The sequence below is a fragment of the Capricornis sumatraensis genome, chromosome 4 (assembly GCF_032405125.1).
Source record: "Capricornis sumatraensis isolate serow.1 chromosome 4, serow.2, whole genome shotgun sequence".
Classification (NCBI taxonomy): Eukaryota; Metazoa; Chordata; class Mammalia; order Artiodactyla; family Bovidae; genus Capricornis; species Capricornis sumatraensis.
In genome coordinates, this window is record NC_091072.1 from 22,415,996 (window position 1) to 22,434,786 (window position 18,791).

Here is an 18,791-nt window from a genome sequence, read left to right on the forward strand (position 1 = left end):
CCAGGTCATGAAGATCTTTTTTGTATAGTTCTTCTGTGTATTCTTGCTACCTCTTCTTAATATCTTCTGCTTCTGTTAGGTCCATACCATTCCTGTCCTTTATTGAGCCCATCTTTGCATGAAATGTTCCCTTGGTATCTCTAATTTTCTTGAAGAGATCTCTAGTCTTTCCCATTCTGTTGTTTTCCTCCATTTCTTTGCATTGATCGCTGAAGAAGGCTTTCTTATTTCTTCTTGCTATTCTTTGGAATTCTGCATTCAGATGCTTATATCTTTCCTTTTCTCCTTTGCTTTTTGCCTCTCTTCTTTTCACACCTATTTGTAAGGCCTCCCCAGACGGCCATTTTGCTTTTTTGCATTTCTTTTCCATGGGGATGGTCTTGATCCCTGTCTCCTGTACAATGCCACGAACCTCATTCCATAGTTCATCAGACACGCTATCTATCAGATCTAGGCCCTTAAATCTATTTCTCACTTCCACTGTATAATCATAAGGGATTTGATTTAGGTCATGCCTGAATGGTCTAGCGGTTTTCCCTACTTTCTTCAATTTGAGTCTGAATTTGGTAATAAGGAGTTCATGATCTGAGCCACAGTCAGCTCCCGGTCTTGTTTTTGCTGACTGTATACAGCTTCTCCATCTTTGGCTGCAAAGAATATAATCAATCTGATTTCGGTGTTGACCATCTGGTGATGTCCATGTGTAGAGTCTTCTCTTGTGTTGTTGGAAGAGGGTGTTTGCTATGACCAGTGCATTTTCTTGGCAAAACTCCATTAGTCTTTGCCCTGCTTCATTCCGTGTTCCAAGGCCAAATTTGCCTGTTACTCCAGGTGTTTCTTGACTTCTTACTTTTGCATTCCAGTCCCCTAGAATGAAAAGGACATCTTTTTTGGGTGTTAGTTCTAAGAGGTCTTGTAGGTCTTCATAGAACCGTTCAACTTCAGCTTCTTCAGCGTTACTGGTTGGGGCATAGACTTGGATTACTGTGATATTGAGTGGTTTGCCTTGGAAACGAACAGAGATCATTCTGTCGTTTTTGAGACTGCATCCAAGTACTGCATTTTGGACTTTTTTGTTGACCATGATGGCTACTCCATTTCTTCTGAGGGATTCCTGCCCACAGTAGCAGATATAATGGTCATCTGTTTTAAATTCACCCATTCCAGTCAATTTTAGTTCGCTGATTCCCAGAATGTCGATATTCACTTGTTTGACCACTTCCAATTTGCTTTGATTCATGGACCTGACATTCCAGGTTCCTATGCAATATTGCTCTTTATAGCATCGGACCTTGCTTTTATCACCAGTCACATCCACAGCTGGGTATTGTTTTTGCTTTGGCTCCATCCCTTCATTCTTTCTAGAGTTATTTCTCCACTGATCTCCAGTAGCATATTGGGCACCTACTGACCTGGGGAGTTCCTCTTTCAGTATCCTATCATTTTGCCTTTTCATACTGTTCATAGGGTTCTCAAGGCAAGAATACTGAAGTGGTTTGCCATTCCCTTCTCCAGTGGACCACATTCTGTCAGACCTCTCCACCATGACCCACCCGTCTGGGTTATCCCAGGGGCATGGCTTAGTTTCACTGAGTTAGACAAGGCTGTGGTCCTAGTGTGATTAGATTGACTAGTTTTCTGTGAGTATGGTTTCAGTGTGTCTGCCCTCTGATGCCCTCTTGCAACACCTACCATTTTACTTGGATTTCTCTTACCTTGGGCGTCGGGTATCTCTTCAAGGCTGCTCCAGCAAAGCGCAGCTGCTGCTCCTTACCTTGGATGAGGGGTGTCCCCTCACTGCCGCCCCTCCTGACCTTCAACGTGGGATGGCTCCTCTAGGCCCTCCTGTGCCCAGGCAGCCACCACTCCTTGGGCGTGGGGTTGATCCTCCTGGCCGCCACCCCTGGCCTGGGGTGTGGGGTTACTCCTCCTGGCCGCCATCCCTGACCTCGGACGCAGGGTGGCTCCTCTCGGACGTTCCTGCGCCATCACAGGCTGGCACTCTTGGCTTCTGCCCTTGACCTCGGACGTGGGGTAGCTCCCCTCGGCTGCGCTTAGTGCGCCGGCTGGTCGCAGCCACCTGCGCTTAGTGCGCTGGCCAGTCGGGCTTAGTGCCGATGTTATCTTAAGTAGAAGTATTTTGTTATCTACTTTGGAGATAAAGTGACTTTTCATCTGAAGTGTAGAGATAAATCAGACTGTCTTTGAGATGTTTTGCTATTCCTGTCATTAAGTGTTGAAACAAGAGTGACCACTTTACAGAGATATAAGAGAAAAGATTCAAACTTGGTTGGAAGTTTGAAATAATTAAAATTTCATCTAATTTTGAAGGTGAGATTCCATGATGCTTTTTTCACCCACCATGCAAAAGAAAAATCATGTGTTAATAGATTGGTTGCTGAAAACTCATTCCAATACACTTGTCTTAATGTCCAGAATAACCAGGATAATTATCAATAATTAACAACAAATAATTCATTTGACTTATCAGTCATAAACTTAAAAGAAGCCAAGCAATGAAACAAGTTAGTCACCAGTATTGTATGTGTTTTGTGCTTGTATTTGAGGAAAGAAGTGATGTTATAACATGTGTGCGTAAATAAGAGCCGAGTCTATAAATGAGTATTTCTTGATATAGAAAAGCTAGTAACACTTACGGATGTGATTAAATTGTCCTTAAACATCACCCTTTTCAATTTTTATTCATATCACATGAGATTAACAGCTCATAAAACCTATTATGTTTTAATTTCTGATGGAAATGGGCAACTTGCCTTACATGTGACTTCACCCACAGATGTGAATGAAGAGCTCCAGGGCATCTCAGATTCACGTGCACTACGTCCTACTTCCTGCATGTGCTTCCTGTCTCTCTGCTTCTCAGAGCCCCAGGAAGAACGTTTGGCACAAACAGCACAGGAGAGTCATCCCCAAACACCTCGCCAGGGACTTAATCCTCCTGAAGGTACCTGTCAACCCAGGGAGCAGACAGCTATTGAATTAGGCACCAGCCTTGATCTTTGAGTTAGCCAACTGCCAGAGGCGGTTTGGAACTTATTTTTCAGTTTGGCCACGTTGCAAAGAGGAAGTTACTTTGTCCTCTTTTCAAGTCATTTGTATAGTGTTCCCTCACACAAAATATTATTGATCCTTAGATTTACCCTGTAGGAAATCAGAAACTAATAAATGAATCAACTGGTAACAATATAATGATGACTATTACTACCACTAAACCAATAATAAGTCAGATAACATCCCCATTTTACAGCTGAAGAACTGAAGGCACAGACAGGCTAAATAACTGAACCAAAGGCATATTGCATTTAGATGATCCAAAGTTAGAAAAGCTAATTATGGCCTAGGCACAAATATACTAGTCCTAGTTTGGTGTGTTTATTTTGTGTTGTTTTATTATTTAGTTGCTCAGTCATATCTGACTCTGCAATCCCATGGAACTGTAACCCGTTAGACTCCTCTGTCCATGAAATTCTTCAAGCAAGAATACTGGAGTGGGTTGCCATTTCCTTCTCCAGGGGACCTCCCCTACCCAGGAATCAAACTCACATCTTTTTTTCATCTCCTGCCTTGCAGGCAGGTTCTTTACACTGAGCCACTAGGGCCTGAATTCAAGAGAGTAGGAAACCTATAGTTTTTCCTCCTTTCAGGAAATCTCAATTTGTTGAAAAAAAAAAAATGTATTGTTTGATGAAACATATCAATTACCAGTTAGTGTGGTGGCAGAATAATTGTCTTCCTCACCATCCCCCGAAGGATCCAAATCCTAATCTCTGAAACCTGTGAATATGCTTCCTTAAAAGCAAAGGGGATTTTATTTAATAGATGGCAAGTGGAACTAAAATTGCTGATCTGACTACTTCAAGATAGGAAAATTATCCTGGGTTTCCCGGAGGGTCTAAAATAATCACAAGGATCATTAGAAATGAATGAGGGAGTCAGAATATGGAGAATCAGAGAGGTGGCAATGTGAGAACATCTTGGTTTGCCTTTGCTGGCTTTAAAGATAAAGGGAGGGGCCGGGGCAGAGGACTATCAAAGGCTTCTAGAAGCTGCAAAAGGCAAGGATATGGCTTCTCTCAAAAGGAGCGCAGTCCATCAGACACCTTGATTTTAGCCTGGTGAAAAACGGTGCAGACTTCCAGCCCCCAGAACTGTAAATAATAAATATGTGCCTCCTAAGCCACTGTTTGTGGTAATTATTATAGCAGCAACAGAAAATTAATGCATCTGGTTAGTAACTGGAAAATGACAGGAACCCATTCAAGCTTATAATATTTTTTCCTTTCTCCTTTCCTCTTTCCCTTCTAATCTTTATAGTGAAATGAAACATTGCTCTTGTTATGATTTATAGGAACATGGAAATTTTATCTACTTATGCAAAGCATACTGACACAAAACTCCACAGGTGAAATTAGGAATAAAATTCATTTTGACACACTCTAGCACGCTCCTTTTGAAGACAAAGGTCAGCCTGATTAATGACTATACAGTTGAGTTAAAACTAAAATTAGTTCTTTCTCAAATTGCAATAGACCTTTTAAATCACAGACCAAGATTATGTTACTGTTTTTCCAAAGTAATTCTAACATCAATCATTTATCTCAATCTCTTCTCATGACACTGTTTGGCTTATTCTAAGCTTTCAATTTACATAGCTACATGAAGATAGAGAGTTTATCCCAGGGATGCACTATGATTTAGTTGAGAAAGTCAGATATGTAGTATTTAAGTATGCTCATTCCTCTTTACTGCTAACTTTTTCTAGAATAGACTACTAGATAAATCTGCTTGAAATAATGACCTGGCTACTAAATAAATCAGATCCTAGAAACTCTCCTTGTTACAGAAATTCTAATTCTGGATCTGAATGTATTACATACACATGCATATATTGACAAAGATAAAATGAAGTGGAAATGAGACTGGACTTTAGTGAGGAAAAATAAATATACTTCCTTGTTTGCTATTGATAGCTGTATGTATTTTGTGAAAATCACTTAACCTGAGACTCAGTTTGCAAAGTGAAGATAGTAATACCTATTTTCCTAAGTACTAAGGAGCAAAAGAATTCAATGTAAGTGATTATATCCTGTCAATGGTAAAGTTTATGCCAACATGTTACTAATTATATTTTTTTAATTTGTTGTGCTGCTTTATATTTTATGTCCTAAAATTTTTCATTTTACTCCTCCTTATTGGGATCATACATAATTTTCACTTAAATGCTTCTGAAAGACCTACTAAATTACTTTTATTACACTGGATTAAACATTATTCAGTATTACATAAAATGTTCAACACTATCTTGTATATAGTTATGTGTGTGTGAGAAAGATAAATGATAAATAATAAAATTTAGGTCTTCACAGTGGGTGCTACAGTAGGAAGAATGTCATTTAATAAACTATAGTAGTGCCTTTATGTCTGTTATAATAATAATAATATCTAACATTTATTGACCACTTCCAATGTGTCAGACATATGCTTTACATGGATCAGCTCACATTAATTCAATGAAAATTCAATGAGGTATAAATTGATTATGATTACTCTTCCAGAAAGCAGTGGAGTTGTAACGCCAAAGGCAACATTCTTCATCACTGTACATCAAATCTTTCCAGCAATTACAGCCCAGCCTGTTTCTCTGAGAGCCTTCTTCCCCATCTTCCCCACCTGACCCTTTAAAACAGATACACAGACATGAAACTTAACATGTGTATTCAGTGACAAGTTATCATTGTCCAGATCTTGTTTTGTTGAATATATTTCTGATGGCTAGCTTTTAGTGGGCTGAAGTTAGAATTTTTCTCTTAAGAGTTTTCCATCATAACGGTAACTCAGAAATAATATATAAATAGCCAATTTTTGTCAAACTGGGGATAAAATCTATTGCAATGAAACAGGATTGGATGTGATATATTTATTTGGCTTAGAATTTCATTTGCACATTTCCCCCTATTTCTCTATTTTTTTAAAAAACAGATTTGGCTAATGATATTTTCTTTATTTAAAGAGTGCCACTTTTCATCATGACCTCTGGAATGCACACACATTCTTACCACTTTGAAACAATAATTAGTGCTTTTCTTGTCTGAAATTTTGATTCATGAGGAATATAAGTAACTATAGACTAGTTATGTTCTGTGGAATGCTTATGACTTTTGAGCATTTTCAATATGCCTATTCAATCAGAAAACACATATGATCTAAGTAATATTAAAGTTAATTACAAGAAAACAATGCACATAATCACTATTCTTGAAACAGACTGGCCAGAATCTCATAAATCCTAGCAGCTTAATATTTTTTTCAACACACTTGTTTGGCAAACATCTTCCTCCCTTGCATAATTCTTATCCAAATAGAACTGAAATTTGTAGTAACTGTAATGAGAAAAGAAAAAGAAATAAATGACATATAGATTAAAAAGGAAAAGATAAAATTGTCTTTATTTGCATAAGAGATGACTATCTACATAGAAAAGTCCCTGAGGTCTGCAAAAAATTGCTATAACTATTAAGTTCACTAAAGTCACGGGATAAAAAGATACAAGATAATATATGAAAAACTCAATTAAATTTTATATATTAAAATAAATGTATAGAATCAAAAGTGATGAACTCTGCACCAATTATAATTGCTTCAAAGAAAATTAAAAAATGAAAACATGGACAGGATATGTACGCTGGAAATGACAAAATGTTCATGAGAAATGTCAAAGAAAGGCTAAATAAATGAAGACGCGTTATTTCATGAGCCAGAATAATTGATATAACAAAGATGTCAACGATAAAATTCATGTGTTGGTTTATTTCCATCAAAATCTAAGCAAGTTTTTCTCTTTTTAAGGCATAGAAATAAATATTCTAAAATGTTTGTTTCTAAATTATCTTCTAGGGCCTGTGCCTTTACATATATATATTTCAGAATATTTATCCCAGATGAATGAAACTTATGTTTATATCAAAACATGTACACAAATGTTCATAGTAGCTTTAAAACCTAAACAACTCAGATATATGGTTAAATACACTGTAGTATATTCATACTAGGGGCTTCCCTGTGACTCAGACGGTAAAAAATCTGCCTACAATATGGGAGACCCAGGTTCAGTCCTCGGGTTGGGAAGATGGCCTGGAGAAGGGAATGGCAATCCACTCCAGTATTCTTGCCTGGAGAATCCCATGGAGGGAGGAGCCTGGCTGGCTACAGTCCATGGAGTCACAAAGAGTTGGACTTGACTGAGTGACTGATACTTTCACTTTCACATTCATACCATGGGATACTACTCAGTAACAACAACAACAAAAAACTACTGATATATACAATAAAACAAATGAATCTCCAGGGAATTATACTGACTGAAAAAAAAAAAATCCCCAAAGGCCACTATAGCATGATTTTGTATGTAAACTATTCTTAACCTGAGAAAATTATAGAAGTGCAGAACATATATACAATTGACAGGGGTTAAGATGAGGGTAGTTGTGGTCCCCATAGGGCAACATGGGATCCCTGCAGTGGTGGAAATGCCTATGTCTTGACTGCATCAATGTCAATATCCTTTTTGGGATGTTATACTATAGTTTGGAATATGTCACCATGGTGAGAAACTGGGTTAATGTTGCATGGAATCTCGCTGTATCATTTCTTACAAACACATGTGAATTAAAAAAAAAAAATTTTTTTTTTTCAAAACAAAAGTTTACAGTTAGTGTTCAGTTGGGAATTTTCCTCCTATAGTCAGAATTTTGGGGTTTCTACCTGAGCACTACCTTGACACTTAACGCCTATTCAAAAGGTGTTCCTGAGCACATTTTGATTTTGTCAAAAAAGTGATCTCCAATTTAACTCAGAGCATGAATGGAAGGGTTAAAATAACTGGAGTTATCTAATCAGGTCAGTGAAATCAGGGTTGAGACCCTATTTCAGTGATGAAATGATGGATCGTACAGAGTAAAGTAACCAGAAGTCTGACACGTCCACTGATAAGGAGAACAAAAGGACAAATGGAACTGCAGGATCCTTTTCAATCAATAATACAGAAGGCCTGTGCTTCTCTCACTCAGCAGGGGCTACAGTCTTCAATTCAACTACTTTAAAACCTTACTTGGTGTTTTATCAATTCGGCAATTGATATTTAAGAGGAATAGTCTAAGGGACCACACAGTCATTGATATGTCTAGACTCTCCAAGATTTACCATTATACTAAAGCCATATCCAACCAATAACGCTGAAGAAGCTGAAGTTGAATGGTTTATGAAGACCTATAAGATCTTTTAGAACTAACACCCCCAAAAGGTGTTGCGGACTGGAATGCAAAAGTAGGAAGTTAAGAGCTACCTGGAGTAACAGGCAAATTTGGCTTTGAAGTACAAATTGAAGCAGGTCAAAGGCTAACAGAGTTTTGCCAAGAGAACACACTGGTCTAGCAAACACCCTCTTCCAACAACACAAGAGAAGACTCTACACATGGACATCACCAGATGGTCAACACTGAAATCAGATTAATTATATTCTTTGCAGCCCAAGATGGAGAACCTCTATGCAGTCAGCAAAAACAAGACCAGGAGCTGACTGTGGCCCAGATCATGAACTCTTTATTGCCAAATTCAGACTTAAATTGAAGAAAGTAGGGAAGATCACTAGATCATTCAGATATGACCTAAATCAAATCCCTTATGATTATACAGTGGAAGTGACAAATAGATTCAAGGGATTAAATCTGATAGACAGAGTCCTTGAAGAACTTTGGATGGAGTTTAGTGACATTGTACAGGAGGCAGTGATCAAGACCATCCCCAAGAAAAAGAAATGCAAAAAGGCAAAATGGTTTTCTGAGGAGGCCTTGCAAATAGCTGAGAAAATAAGAGAAGTGAAAGGAAAAGGAGAAAAGGAAAGATATACCCATCTGAATGCAGCTTTCCAAAGAACAGTAAGGAAAAATAAGCCTTCCTCAGTGATTAACGCAAAGAAATAGAGAAAAAAAATAGAATGGAAAGGCTAGAGATCTCTTCAAGAAAATTAGAGATACTAAGGGAATATTTCATGTTCAGACAGGCACAATAAAGGACAGAAATGGTACAGACCTAACAGAAGCAGAGATATTAAGAAGAGGTGGCAAGAATGTGCAGAAGAACTATACAAAAAAGATCTTCATGACCCAGATAACCACGATGGTGTGATCACCCACCTAGAGCCAGACATCCTGAAATGTGAAGTCAAGTGACCTTAGGAAGCATCACTATGAACAAAGCTATTGGAGGTGATGGAATTTCAGTTAAGCTATTTCACATCCTAAGATGATTCTGTGAAAGTGCTGCACTCAATATACCAGCAAATTTGGAAAATTTCATGAATTTCCTCATATTTCTATTATACCAAGTGTATGAAGTTTTACTTTAACAAAAATAGGAACTATTTGAGTCAGGGCTCAGAGAAATACAATAAATCATGGAGAAGATTGTTAGTAAGGTGTTCAGAGGAAGCAGCTATTTTCTTGAAGATGGCATAATTCATTTGAATATTCAGTTCTTGTAAGGCCTGAATATTCATTGGAAGGACTGATGCTGAACCTCCAATACTTTGCCATCTGATGGGAAAAGCCAACTCATGGGAAAAAACACTGATGCTGGGAAAGATTGAAGGCAGGAGGAGAAAAAGGTGACAGGATGAGATGATTAGATGTCATCACTGACTCAATGGATATGAGTTTGAGCAAGCTCCGGGAGGTAGTGAAGGATAGGGAAGCCTGGCGTGCTGCAGGCTTTGCGTGGAGTCGCAAAGAGTTGGACATGAGTAAGTGACTGAATAACAACACAGTTCGTCATTTATACCCTTCAAAACCAAACAGTTTTCATCTGGAAATCTGGGAGTCAGAGTGGTTCTCCTCTTTAACATCTCCAAACACTTTATCCTCACTAACTTTAAAAAACAACTAGAGGCCATAACCATGCAGACTTGGTGCTGAAGCATTTCCTCAGCTCACTGGGCGTGGCGGGGGGTGGAGTGGCTGGGTGGTGGGGGTAGAGGGGAGAAGAGGAAGAAGTGGGTGGTGGGTGGAGGAGGAGGCTAACAAAAAAACCAACAGCTAGAAAATTAAGTTGAGTGATTTACCTCCCTCATAGCTCAGTCGGTAAAGAATTTGCCTGCAATGCAGGAGACCTGGGTTCAATTCCTGGGTCAGGAAAATCCCCTGGAGAAGGAAATGGCAATCCACTCCAGTATTCCTGCCTGGAAAATCCCATGGACAGAGGAGCCTGGTGGGGTTGCAAGAGTTGGACACGACTTAGCAACTAAACTAACTACAGACTTAAAATATTACACTAAAGAAAATGAAATGACTGCACCTTAGAATCCTCAGCAGCTGATCTGATCATATTTTTTTCAGGTGCTGTTCAGACCTAGCAGCTCTATCCTGCAGGCTGCACGCCACCAGGCTCTTGGCATTCGGACAGCCCAGAGGAACAATGGTCCCATGTAAGAGAAAGGTTGATTCCAAAGCTGACCTCATCACAACCTGTCCTGAGTTAACAGACAAGAGCAAGGATATGAAGACCAACTAATAAAAACAAACCAGAGAATATTGATTCCAGCCCAGAAACATAGTGTTTAATTTGTTAATAAAAGATAGCTCTTTGGAAAATCCTTTCTTCTGTTGTCAAACAAGCATTGGGACCTTTCTATCTTTCCAATCATTCAATTACAGTAGAGACAAGAGAATGCCACTCTTGGCTTTCAAGCAAGCCCGAGGGCACAGGGTGGATACATGATGCACTATTCTTTCAGACTGCCAGTTTTAATTTCTACCATCTGATAAAAAAAAGAGATCCTTTCTTCTCATACACTGAGCTATTTTTCACTTTTCTCTCAAAGGCAAAATGGGGAGATCTAACTTCATCTAATGGCTTTTAATTTAACATGAAAGTATCCTATAGGGCTAAAGTCTTTCACTTTATAAAGTCAAATAAGTTGCACTTTGTTTTCTAAGTTAATATACTACTTGGAATACAAATGAAAGAACAAATTACAGTTGACTGATTCTGCCTGAAAGCCCTAAATTAAGAGTCTTCTGAGTGTAAAGGTTTATATCTTTTATTTACTGACCTGGTCTCAAAAGATAATTGCATTAAGTAATATCTTTGATCAACATTAGGGAATACAAATACAAAGGAAAATAAAATTGTCAAGTATGCATATATGAGCCAAATGTGTGAAACGCCCATATATTCAATGATATAGAGGTGGCATGTTAAGGTCATATAAGTATATTCAAATCAAAATTTAAGCAAAGTATTATTGAGCAAGCGAAGCTATATCAAGGGTAAAAAAAATTACAAGTTGAAAGCATATGCTTGATTACTGATCAAGTTGATGGGGTAATGAGGGGTGGTGGTGTTCAGGGAGCTGTTTTGCCACTTTAGTTCTACTCTCCTGCACCCTAAGAGTATTTAAATACATCGAATACATCCCTGCTATGCTTCAATAGAGGAAATTTAAATATCCTGAACTACACTAGATTTGCAAATAAATATAGTCACAAATGATTCTGTGTCAGGAGTACAGACACACTCATTGTCTAAATAAATTAATCTGCTTCTGCGGTCCTGAAAGAGAAGTCCATGTATGAAATACCATTTTTCTTAAAATGTAAATTAGAAAGGATCCATTTTAATCCCCACGGATATTGCTTAAATAGAAAAATTTCTTGTCTCAAATTTAAAATTCTCGAATCAACCTCACACAGATCTCTTGTCACACACAACTTTGAAGTCTTGTCAGCACCACTACCTAATTTATATGAAATACCCTGGAGTCACTGATTCTTTGTAGTATTATTTGTTAAATATTCAAGCTCTGCTTTAAAGTACATATGAGGTTACTAATCAATCCTGGTGCCCTTAGATTGCATGCTGTGCTATGCAGTTTTCTCCTCTGAGCACAGGAAATTCTCAATCATATTTTCCTTTGATAACTTTATTTTCCTTTATTTTAGAAGTATCACAGGAAGAAATAAAGCCATGACAAAGTTCATATGTGGTATTCTGGTAATGGAGTAAAGGACTCTGCAGGAATTTGAGAATGCACCCAAGAATATGTTTGTGTCCATGTCCGTGGATGTATCTGGGCTCTTCTGTAAGGAACAGGAGTGTGGCTAGGTTCTGGGAGAGATTCTAATCATGTTAAAGTACTCCTCAACTTAGCACTTATTTTTAAATGATGTGGAGACCCTTGCATATCTGCAATGGTTGAAAAGCCAGGGTTACTTATTACAAATGCTTTCATTCTTCCCTCCTGTGTTAAACCACCATCCTTTACAAAAGTCTGCCTGGATTCTGTAATTAAGGACCTCAGAATCAAATTATTTTATTATTTAGCATCTTCTGGAGTCATATGATACATTAATATATTATAAAACTGATTAATCAATTTTTGAGATAATACAGATCAAAAGAGAGTATCAAAGAAAAAACTCAAAGCTGTGTGTGTACATTTGAGACAGGGAAAAATGGAAAAAGAGAGCTCGAGTGAGATACATGGATCTAACCATGTAGACATGATACAGTGTACCACGCTTACTTCACACACACATTTACACACATGCACACAGAGAGGAAAGAGAGAAAGTGACTAGGTCAGCAGAGATGCCTGCCAAACACAGTTAAGCAAAAAGCAGAGAAATGGAGTTTTTTCAGAGAACACTCTCTTCTGACTTAAGAGTCCAATTAACAGTTCAAGGATGGCTGCCAGGCTACCAAGAGAAAGAGGAAATATGGTGAGTATCTACTTACCTCAAAGAAAAATTAAAAAAAAAAAAACACAACTAGGTAATGGGTCTAATTTTGTGAAGAAAGTATTTCACTGCAACAGTTATGAGGAAAATCAAGGTAATATAAAGATCAGAAAAAGTTAGTATTCTGTGAGATCATAAACACTGCTAAGTGCTCTGGAATTTCCCTTTACTTATGAATACAAAGTACTCAATGTGAATATCTGAACATGGATGAAATAAGCTTTGGATAAGTGCAATATCCTAAGAGCTATGAGGATTACATCAATATCAAAGCTGATAACTGGCAGGTACTACCAATGTGCAAAAATTGTTAAATATTAAAATCACAAATGCCTAATCCTCCTAAGTGCATTGCTACCCTGGTTCCTGACTTGCCCGTCAACTAGCAACTCAAATATTATCACCAAGGGCCCGATAGTCAATGACCTTTCTGATTTGTCTATGCCCTTTGTCAGCCCAAATCCTTATGCTTTTTCACTTAATAAAAAAGCTTTTGGTTCCCTGACTGTCAACTCAGGACTTAGGAGAGCCAGTGTTTACCTCATGTGCGTGATTTCTTCTCTGACCTTCCAAGGAGTTTTTAGAAAGAGAATGAGGCTGACAGGCGGTCATGAAGACCAGTCCAAACACGAGCCCAGTCGTGCACACTCCAGCTACTCAGCAAACTCACAGAAGAAAGACAGAAGGCCCTGGGGGACAGTAGGTCTGGTCGTAGTAGACTGTGAGCCAGACCAGAGATGCCCAGTGAGGATCCCCATTTTGCAATCCTTGCTGAATTTAATTGCCATCTACTTGTGTATCTTTCTTGAAATACACACAAGCCCTCCTATCTGGGATATTGGCAATATTATCATTATTAATAAAAATAGAAGGCTAACCTTCACAGTGTCTTCATTATGTGTCCAAGATATTCTAAACACACACAGGCATACATAGGCACGTGCACACACATGCACACACACACAGAATTTGAGCACTAATAATCATTATCATTCCAATCATTTAGATTTAAGAAAATAGACAGCATAGAATTTACTCAAAATACTGAGTGTTAGAAGCAGGATTAAACCCAAATAGCCCAAGAGCTGAGGTCATTTAAAATGTAAACTGCTCTCAATGGCCTACAGTCCCCATTTACCTAAATAGATATGTCAGGTATCCCGTGAACTGTCCCCAAACTCAAATTTGGGAAATGCTAGGCCACACGTATTTCATTTTTTAAATATAGGCCTCCTTAATATTTCTAAAATATTTTAGCAAAATAACATGTTATTGTGGTTATAACTCAGATAATTCAAAAGATATTGTTCTTAAACTGCTTAAAATAGCCTTAGTAAAATTCTCCCCTATTCCCAATACTGCTTTTAAATTTCCATTTTCTTGTTTTTCGCTTTTACTTTTTCACTTCAGCTGGTGGTTGACACTAATGGCCCTAATATTAGAATAATGACTTTATTAATGTCTCAATAATAGGTAATTAGCACTATTTCCTGACTTATATGCTTTGGAAGACAATTATATCCCCAAAGAACAAGAATTCAGTTTATTTATAACCTTTCCCTCTACTTCAGTTGCTATTTACATTTTAGATCTTCTTTTGCATGTCTTTTATTTTTAAATAATACCTCTAGATTATATTTATCTATCACCTTGAGTCTTTGTACCCCACCTTATCTTCTACCATCCATACTCAATTTCCTCCCTCTAACCCTGCCTGAGACATGCAGCTTTGCTTTTATATCACTAAGGCTAATATATTTAAAGTCTTTTCTGCAACCTCAACCTAGGGCTTTCTGTTTGATTACTATTGGAAAATCAAATGATGTTATACCATGATATTATGTGAGACTCAATTTCTGGCATGTGAACCACAGATATTAAAAAGTCATTTCTTGTTCAGTTGCATATTCTTTCAGGAAGTAAACAATGTTCCAAGACCTCCATCTACAGTACCTGTAACTTTCAGCTTTTCAGCCCCAATGGTAATCTCATCTTCATCTGCAGAAAACAGCACCCTGCCATCTTCACTCGCTCTCACTTCAAATCTTTTACACTGAGCTTCCACAGCATCAGCTCCTATGGTCAGAGGAAAGGTTTAAAAAATGAATCTTGTATACAAGAAACCATGAACATGTATTTTTTTTTTTTAGAAAAAGAAGAGAAATACATATATTATTTAATCTCTACAGTATGTTTTATACCTAAATTAGTATTTTAAAATTACCATCCTTTCAGGGTTCTAATTTGGTAGAATATTGCTGGGCCAGGATGGTCGGGTACATATTTGACATCTACATCCCTGACACAGGCCTGACAAAGTCTGTGGGTTTAGCCAGCTGGGAAATCTTTGCATGTACACAAGGAGAGACGATGTTTGCTCTGTTCTTGGTGGCTGCCTGCAGACTTGGCATTTTACTTGGCATGTGCTAGAGGCTTCATAGACTTGTGGACAGAAGGACTCTCATTTTTCTCTCTGCAAGTAGACAATAGTGTTTATACTTGCTATAGTGCAAGGAAATTGTGAACCTTTAGTTATTCAACATTTCATAGATACTAATATTGACATTTGTTTACTCTTTATTACTACCTAATATGAATCCATTTTAGATTCAATATTGTAAGTGTATGTGTGATATAGCATATATATATTTAATGTTCTCCAATGTATCTTCTAATCAATAATTTTCATTATTAAAATGTAATATTAAATAAATATAATTGTATCATGTAGTAGAAAATATGTTTTCAATTTGTTGGACCATTTTGCATATTAATCCACCCACAATCCACAAAGCCAGCTCCCATATTAAAAAAAAAACATAATTAATTTGACAGCATGGTTTCAGCAAGAAGAGCAAACTGGTCAGGGGGTAGGGAATTGCTATTTCCATAACACTGGCTTATTTACTTTGGCATTTGCATTTGGCATATACATCTATATCTTTATCTCTTGTTAAGATTTGGACCATCCCTCCTCTGCTATCTACAGCAGAAACTCTTGTCAGATACATTGTTGTCCACTCAGGGACCTGGGCACAGCACACTTTGCGCCTATTTTCATTTCTCTCTACATATGCTATGGGCTGAATGTGGATTCTCCAAATTCATATCTGGAAATCCTAACTCATAATGTGATGGTGTTAGGACATGGGATCTTTGCAAGTTAATTAGGTCATGTGAATGGAGCCCTCATGTGTCAGGCTGGTGCCCTAATCAAAAGACACAAGTGAGCTTGCTTTCTCCCTGTGTGTAATCTGCCACGTGAAGACACAAGAAGCCGGCTGTCTGCAAGTCAGGAAGCGGCCTCTCACCAGACACTGGATTTATTGCCACTTTAATCTTGGACTTCCCTCCAGAACAGTGAGAAATACAATTCTGTTGTTCAAGCCACCCAGCATATGGTATTTTGTTATGGCAGTCTGAATGGACCAAGACGATGTACTATCATGTTTTGTTAGCTATATGACCCCCAGGAGTTCAAAACAGGTTATATTTGTACTTCAAAATAACCTCCAAATTTAAAATTATCTCTAGCTTCTAGTAGGCATTTAGAACTTTCTTCCCCTTTCCTTGTCCTCACCCCCACCTCAGAACTACTCTCAATACCGGTCTGGGGGCTTTAGGAACTTACACCTCCCACCATTACAGCTTCTTAGGAGCCCTTAATAAAATGAAGGCATTAATTTACATACCCTGATAACGTGGGATAATTTCTCTGAAAACAGGAAACTTTTCTCATATTCTGAAACTACTTACATGTTTTCAGATCTACAAAGGAAGTGTGACAAACTCCAAGTAGAACAATGCTAAGTACTTTAAAACTGTGCTAAGCATGCAAGCTATCAAGTTCCAAACAGCATGAACAGTATTTTAAAGTCTGTTTTTTATTTTTTTTTTAAGTAAATAACTTTCCTTACAGGATTTAATGGTAATATTGGAGAAACTGTGGAATACCTGTTGTTCATGTTCAAAGTCATTGCATTTGATCTTGTAAACATTATTTCAGCAGCCTGTATTCAGCTGATTGTGTGTGTTTTTTTTTTTATAATCAGGGTCTAACTTCCCTGTATTGAGCTTTTAATCTTTGAACCGTAATAACTCAAATGGATGATGTTCAAAAAGTCATGCTTGAGTACAGAAGTGCTGATAAAAGTGATTTCTGGGTTTTGAGGCTTCTGTGTTTCAATCTATCTTCTGGGCACTGAAGCATACATTAAATATGAACTGCCTAAAGATATTACAGATACTGTACACATAAAGCCTTGCTTCCTGCAAATGTATTTAATTACTGGATAAATTGGTCCACATAATATATCACTGACCTTAACGACATTGAACAAAGATCACTGTGCTTATGTACACATATATCCACATATACCACACACACACACATACACACACACACACCCCAGGAATTTTCTTGGCAAATACTTAATGTTGTTATATTGGAGATACTTTATGAGTTGAGTGTCTGGATGTGGTGAAATGAGTTGATATCTGAATTCATTACATTTAAGTAAGCACAAGAAAATAAGCAGTTGAGCAAACATTCATGCACCTGGAATAGAAGAGAGGCATGTAGGCTGTAAATAAATGGAGGCAGACTCATCCAATTGACTAATAGATATATAAATTAATACATCAGACTACACTTTATTCAGCATATTAGTATAATTACAGAAGGCAAAATTACAAGCAATTAGCAATGCATTGATAGTAAGTAAATATTTTAAGTCAGAAAATAACTTTGAATATACAGTGCTTCTATACATTGCTTTCATTCTCTGCAAATAGAAAGCAGTTAATATATGTAATTGGACACATACAGCATAGTTGTGAATGTTTATGTTTAAAGTTAATATATTAGGCTATATGAAACTGAATTTATTATAGAAAAGTTATGACCAACCTAGATAGCATATTCAAAAGCAGAGACATTACTTTGCCGACTAAGGTCCGTCTAGTCAAGGCTATGGATTTTCCAGTAGTCATGTATGGATGTGAGAGTTGGCCTGTGAAGAAGGCTGAGCACCGAAGAATTTATGCTTTTGAACTGTGGTGTTGGAGAAGACTCTTAAGAGTCCCTTGGACTGCAAGGAGATCCAACCAGTCCATTCTGAAGGAGATCAGCCCTGGGATTTCTTTGGAAGGAATGATGCTAAAGCTGAAACTCCAGTACTTTGGCCACCTCATGCGAAGAGTTGACTCATTGGAAAAGACTCTGATGCTGGGAGGGATTGGGGGCAGGAGGAGGAGGGGACGACAGAAGATGAGATGGCTGGATGGCATCACTGACTCGATGGACGTGAATCTGAGTGAATTCCGGGAGTTGGTGATGGACAGGGAGGCCTGGCGTGCTGCAATTCATGGGGTCGCAAAGAGTCGGACACGACTAAGCAACTGAACTGAACTGAACATGCTTTGTGTTCTCTTATTCAGATAATTCAAAAGTCAGCATCTCATATTCTCTAAGCTATGTCACCTTAGGATCCAGTTGTTCAGAGGGGCAGTGATACCCATTTCCATCTTATCTCAATCAAAGATGCTTTCAGAGATGCAGGAGAGCAACATATTTGAATGTCTCTGGGTAAAGAGCTCTGGTTCCTTAGCAGGCAGATCATGGGAGATGAGTTATCCAGGCAGTTCTACATTTTATTAGTCATCTTAAAACAACAACTTGCTCACTAAAATGTCCAGGCTTCTCTGAGAAATTCACGTCAGCAACTTCAAAATCAAACAAGGAACAATGAGGCAGAGAAGAAGAAAGGATGGGGATTGATCAAGATGGCGTCAACCTCCCCCCATCACCACATAAAAAACACGTCTCCATGTGGAAAACTTCTCACTGAAAACTAACTGGAAACTGGCAGGAGGGCTGCTGTACAACCAAGCTCTAAGACAATTTGCAGGTAATCAGGAAGCAAGGGAAGACAAGTCATGTGATTTGGACCTGTGCTCCCTGGGAGTGACTCAGAGGAA

At 38.0% G+C, this 18,791-nt stretch overlaps 1 protein-coding gene across 2 annotated transcripts in view; it reads right to left on the bottom strand.

Annotated features, from left to right (window-relative positions):
* SGCZ (sarcoglycan zeta) overlaps positions 1 to 18,791 on the bottom strand; it is a 420,641-nt gene that overhangs the window by 40,693 nt on the left and 361,157 nt on the right. The window contains exon 4 of one of the 2 annotated variants that reach the window (XM_068971225.1): positions 14,766 to 14,888. The exons of the other annotated variant lie outside the window; for it this stretch is intronic. Within the exon in view, the coding sequence (XP_068827326.1) occupies positions 14,766 to 14,888 (123 nt within the window). The remainder of the gene's footprint in view (positions 1 to 14,765; positions 14,889 to 18,791) is intronic. 2 annotated transcript variants of the gene reach the window in all.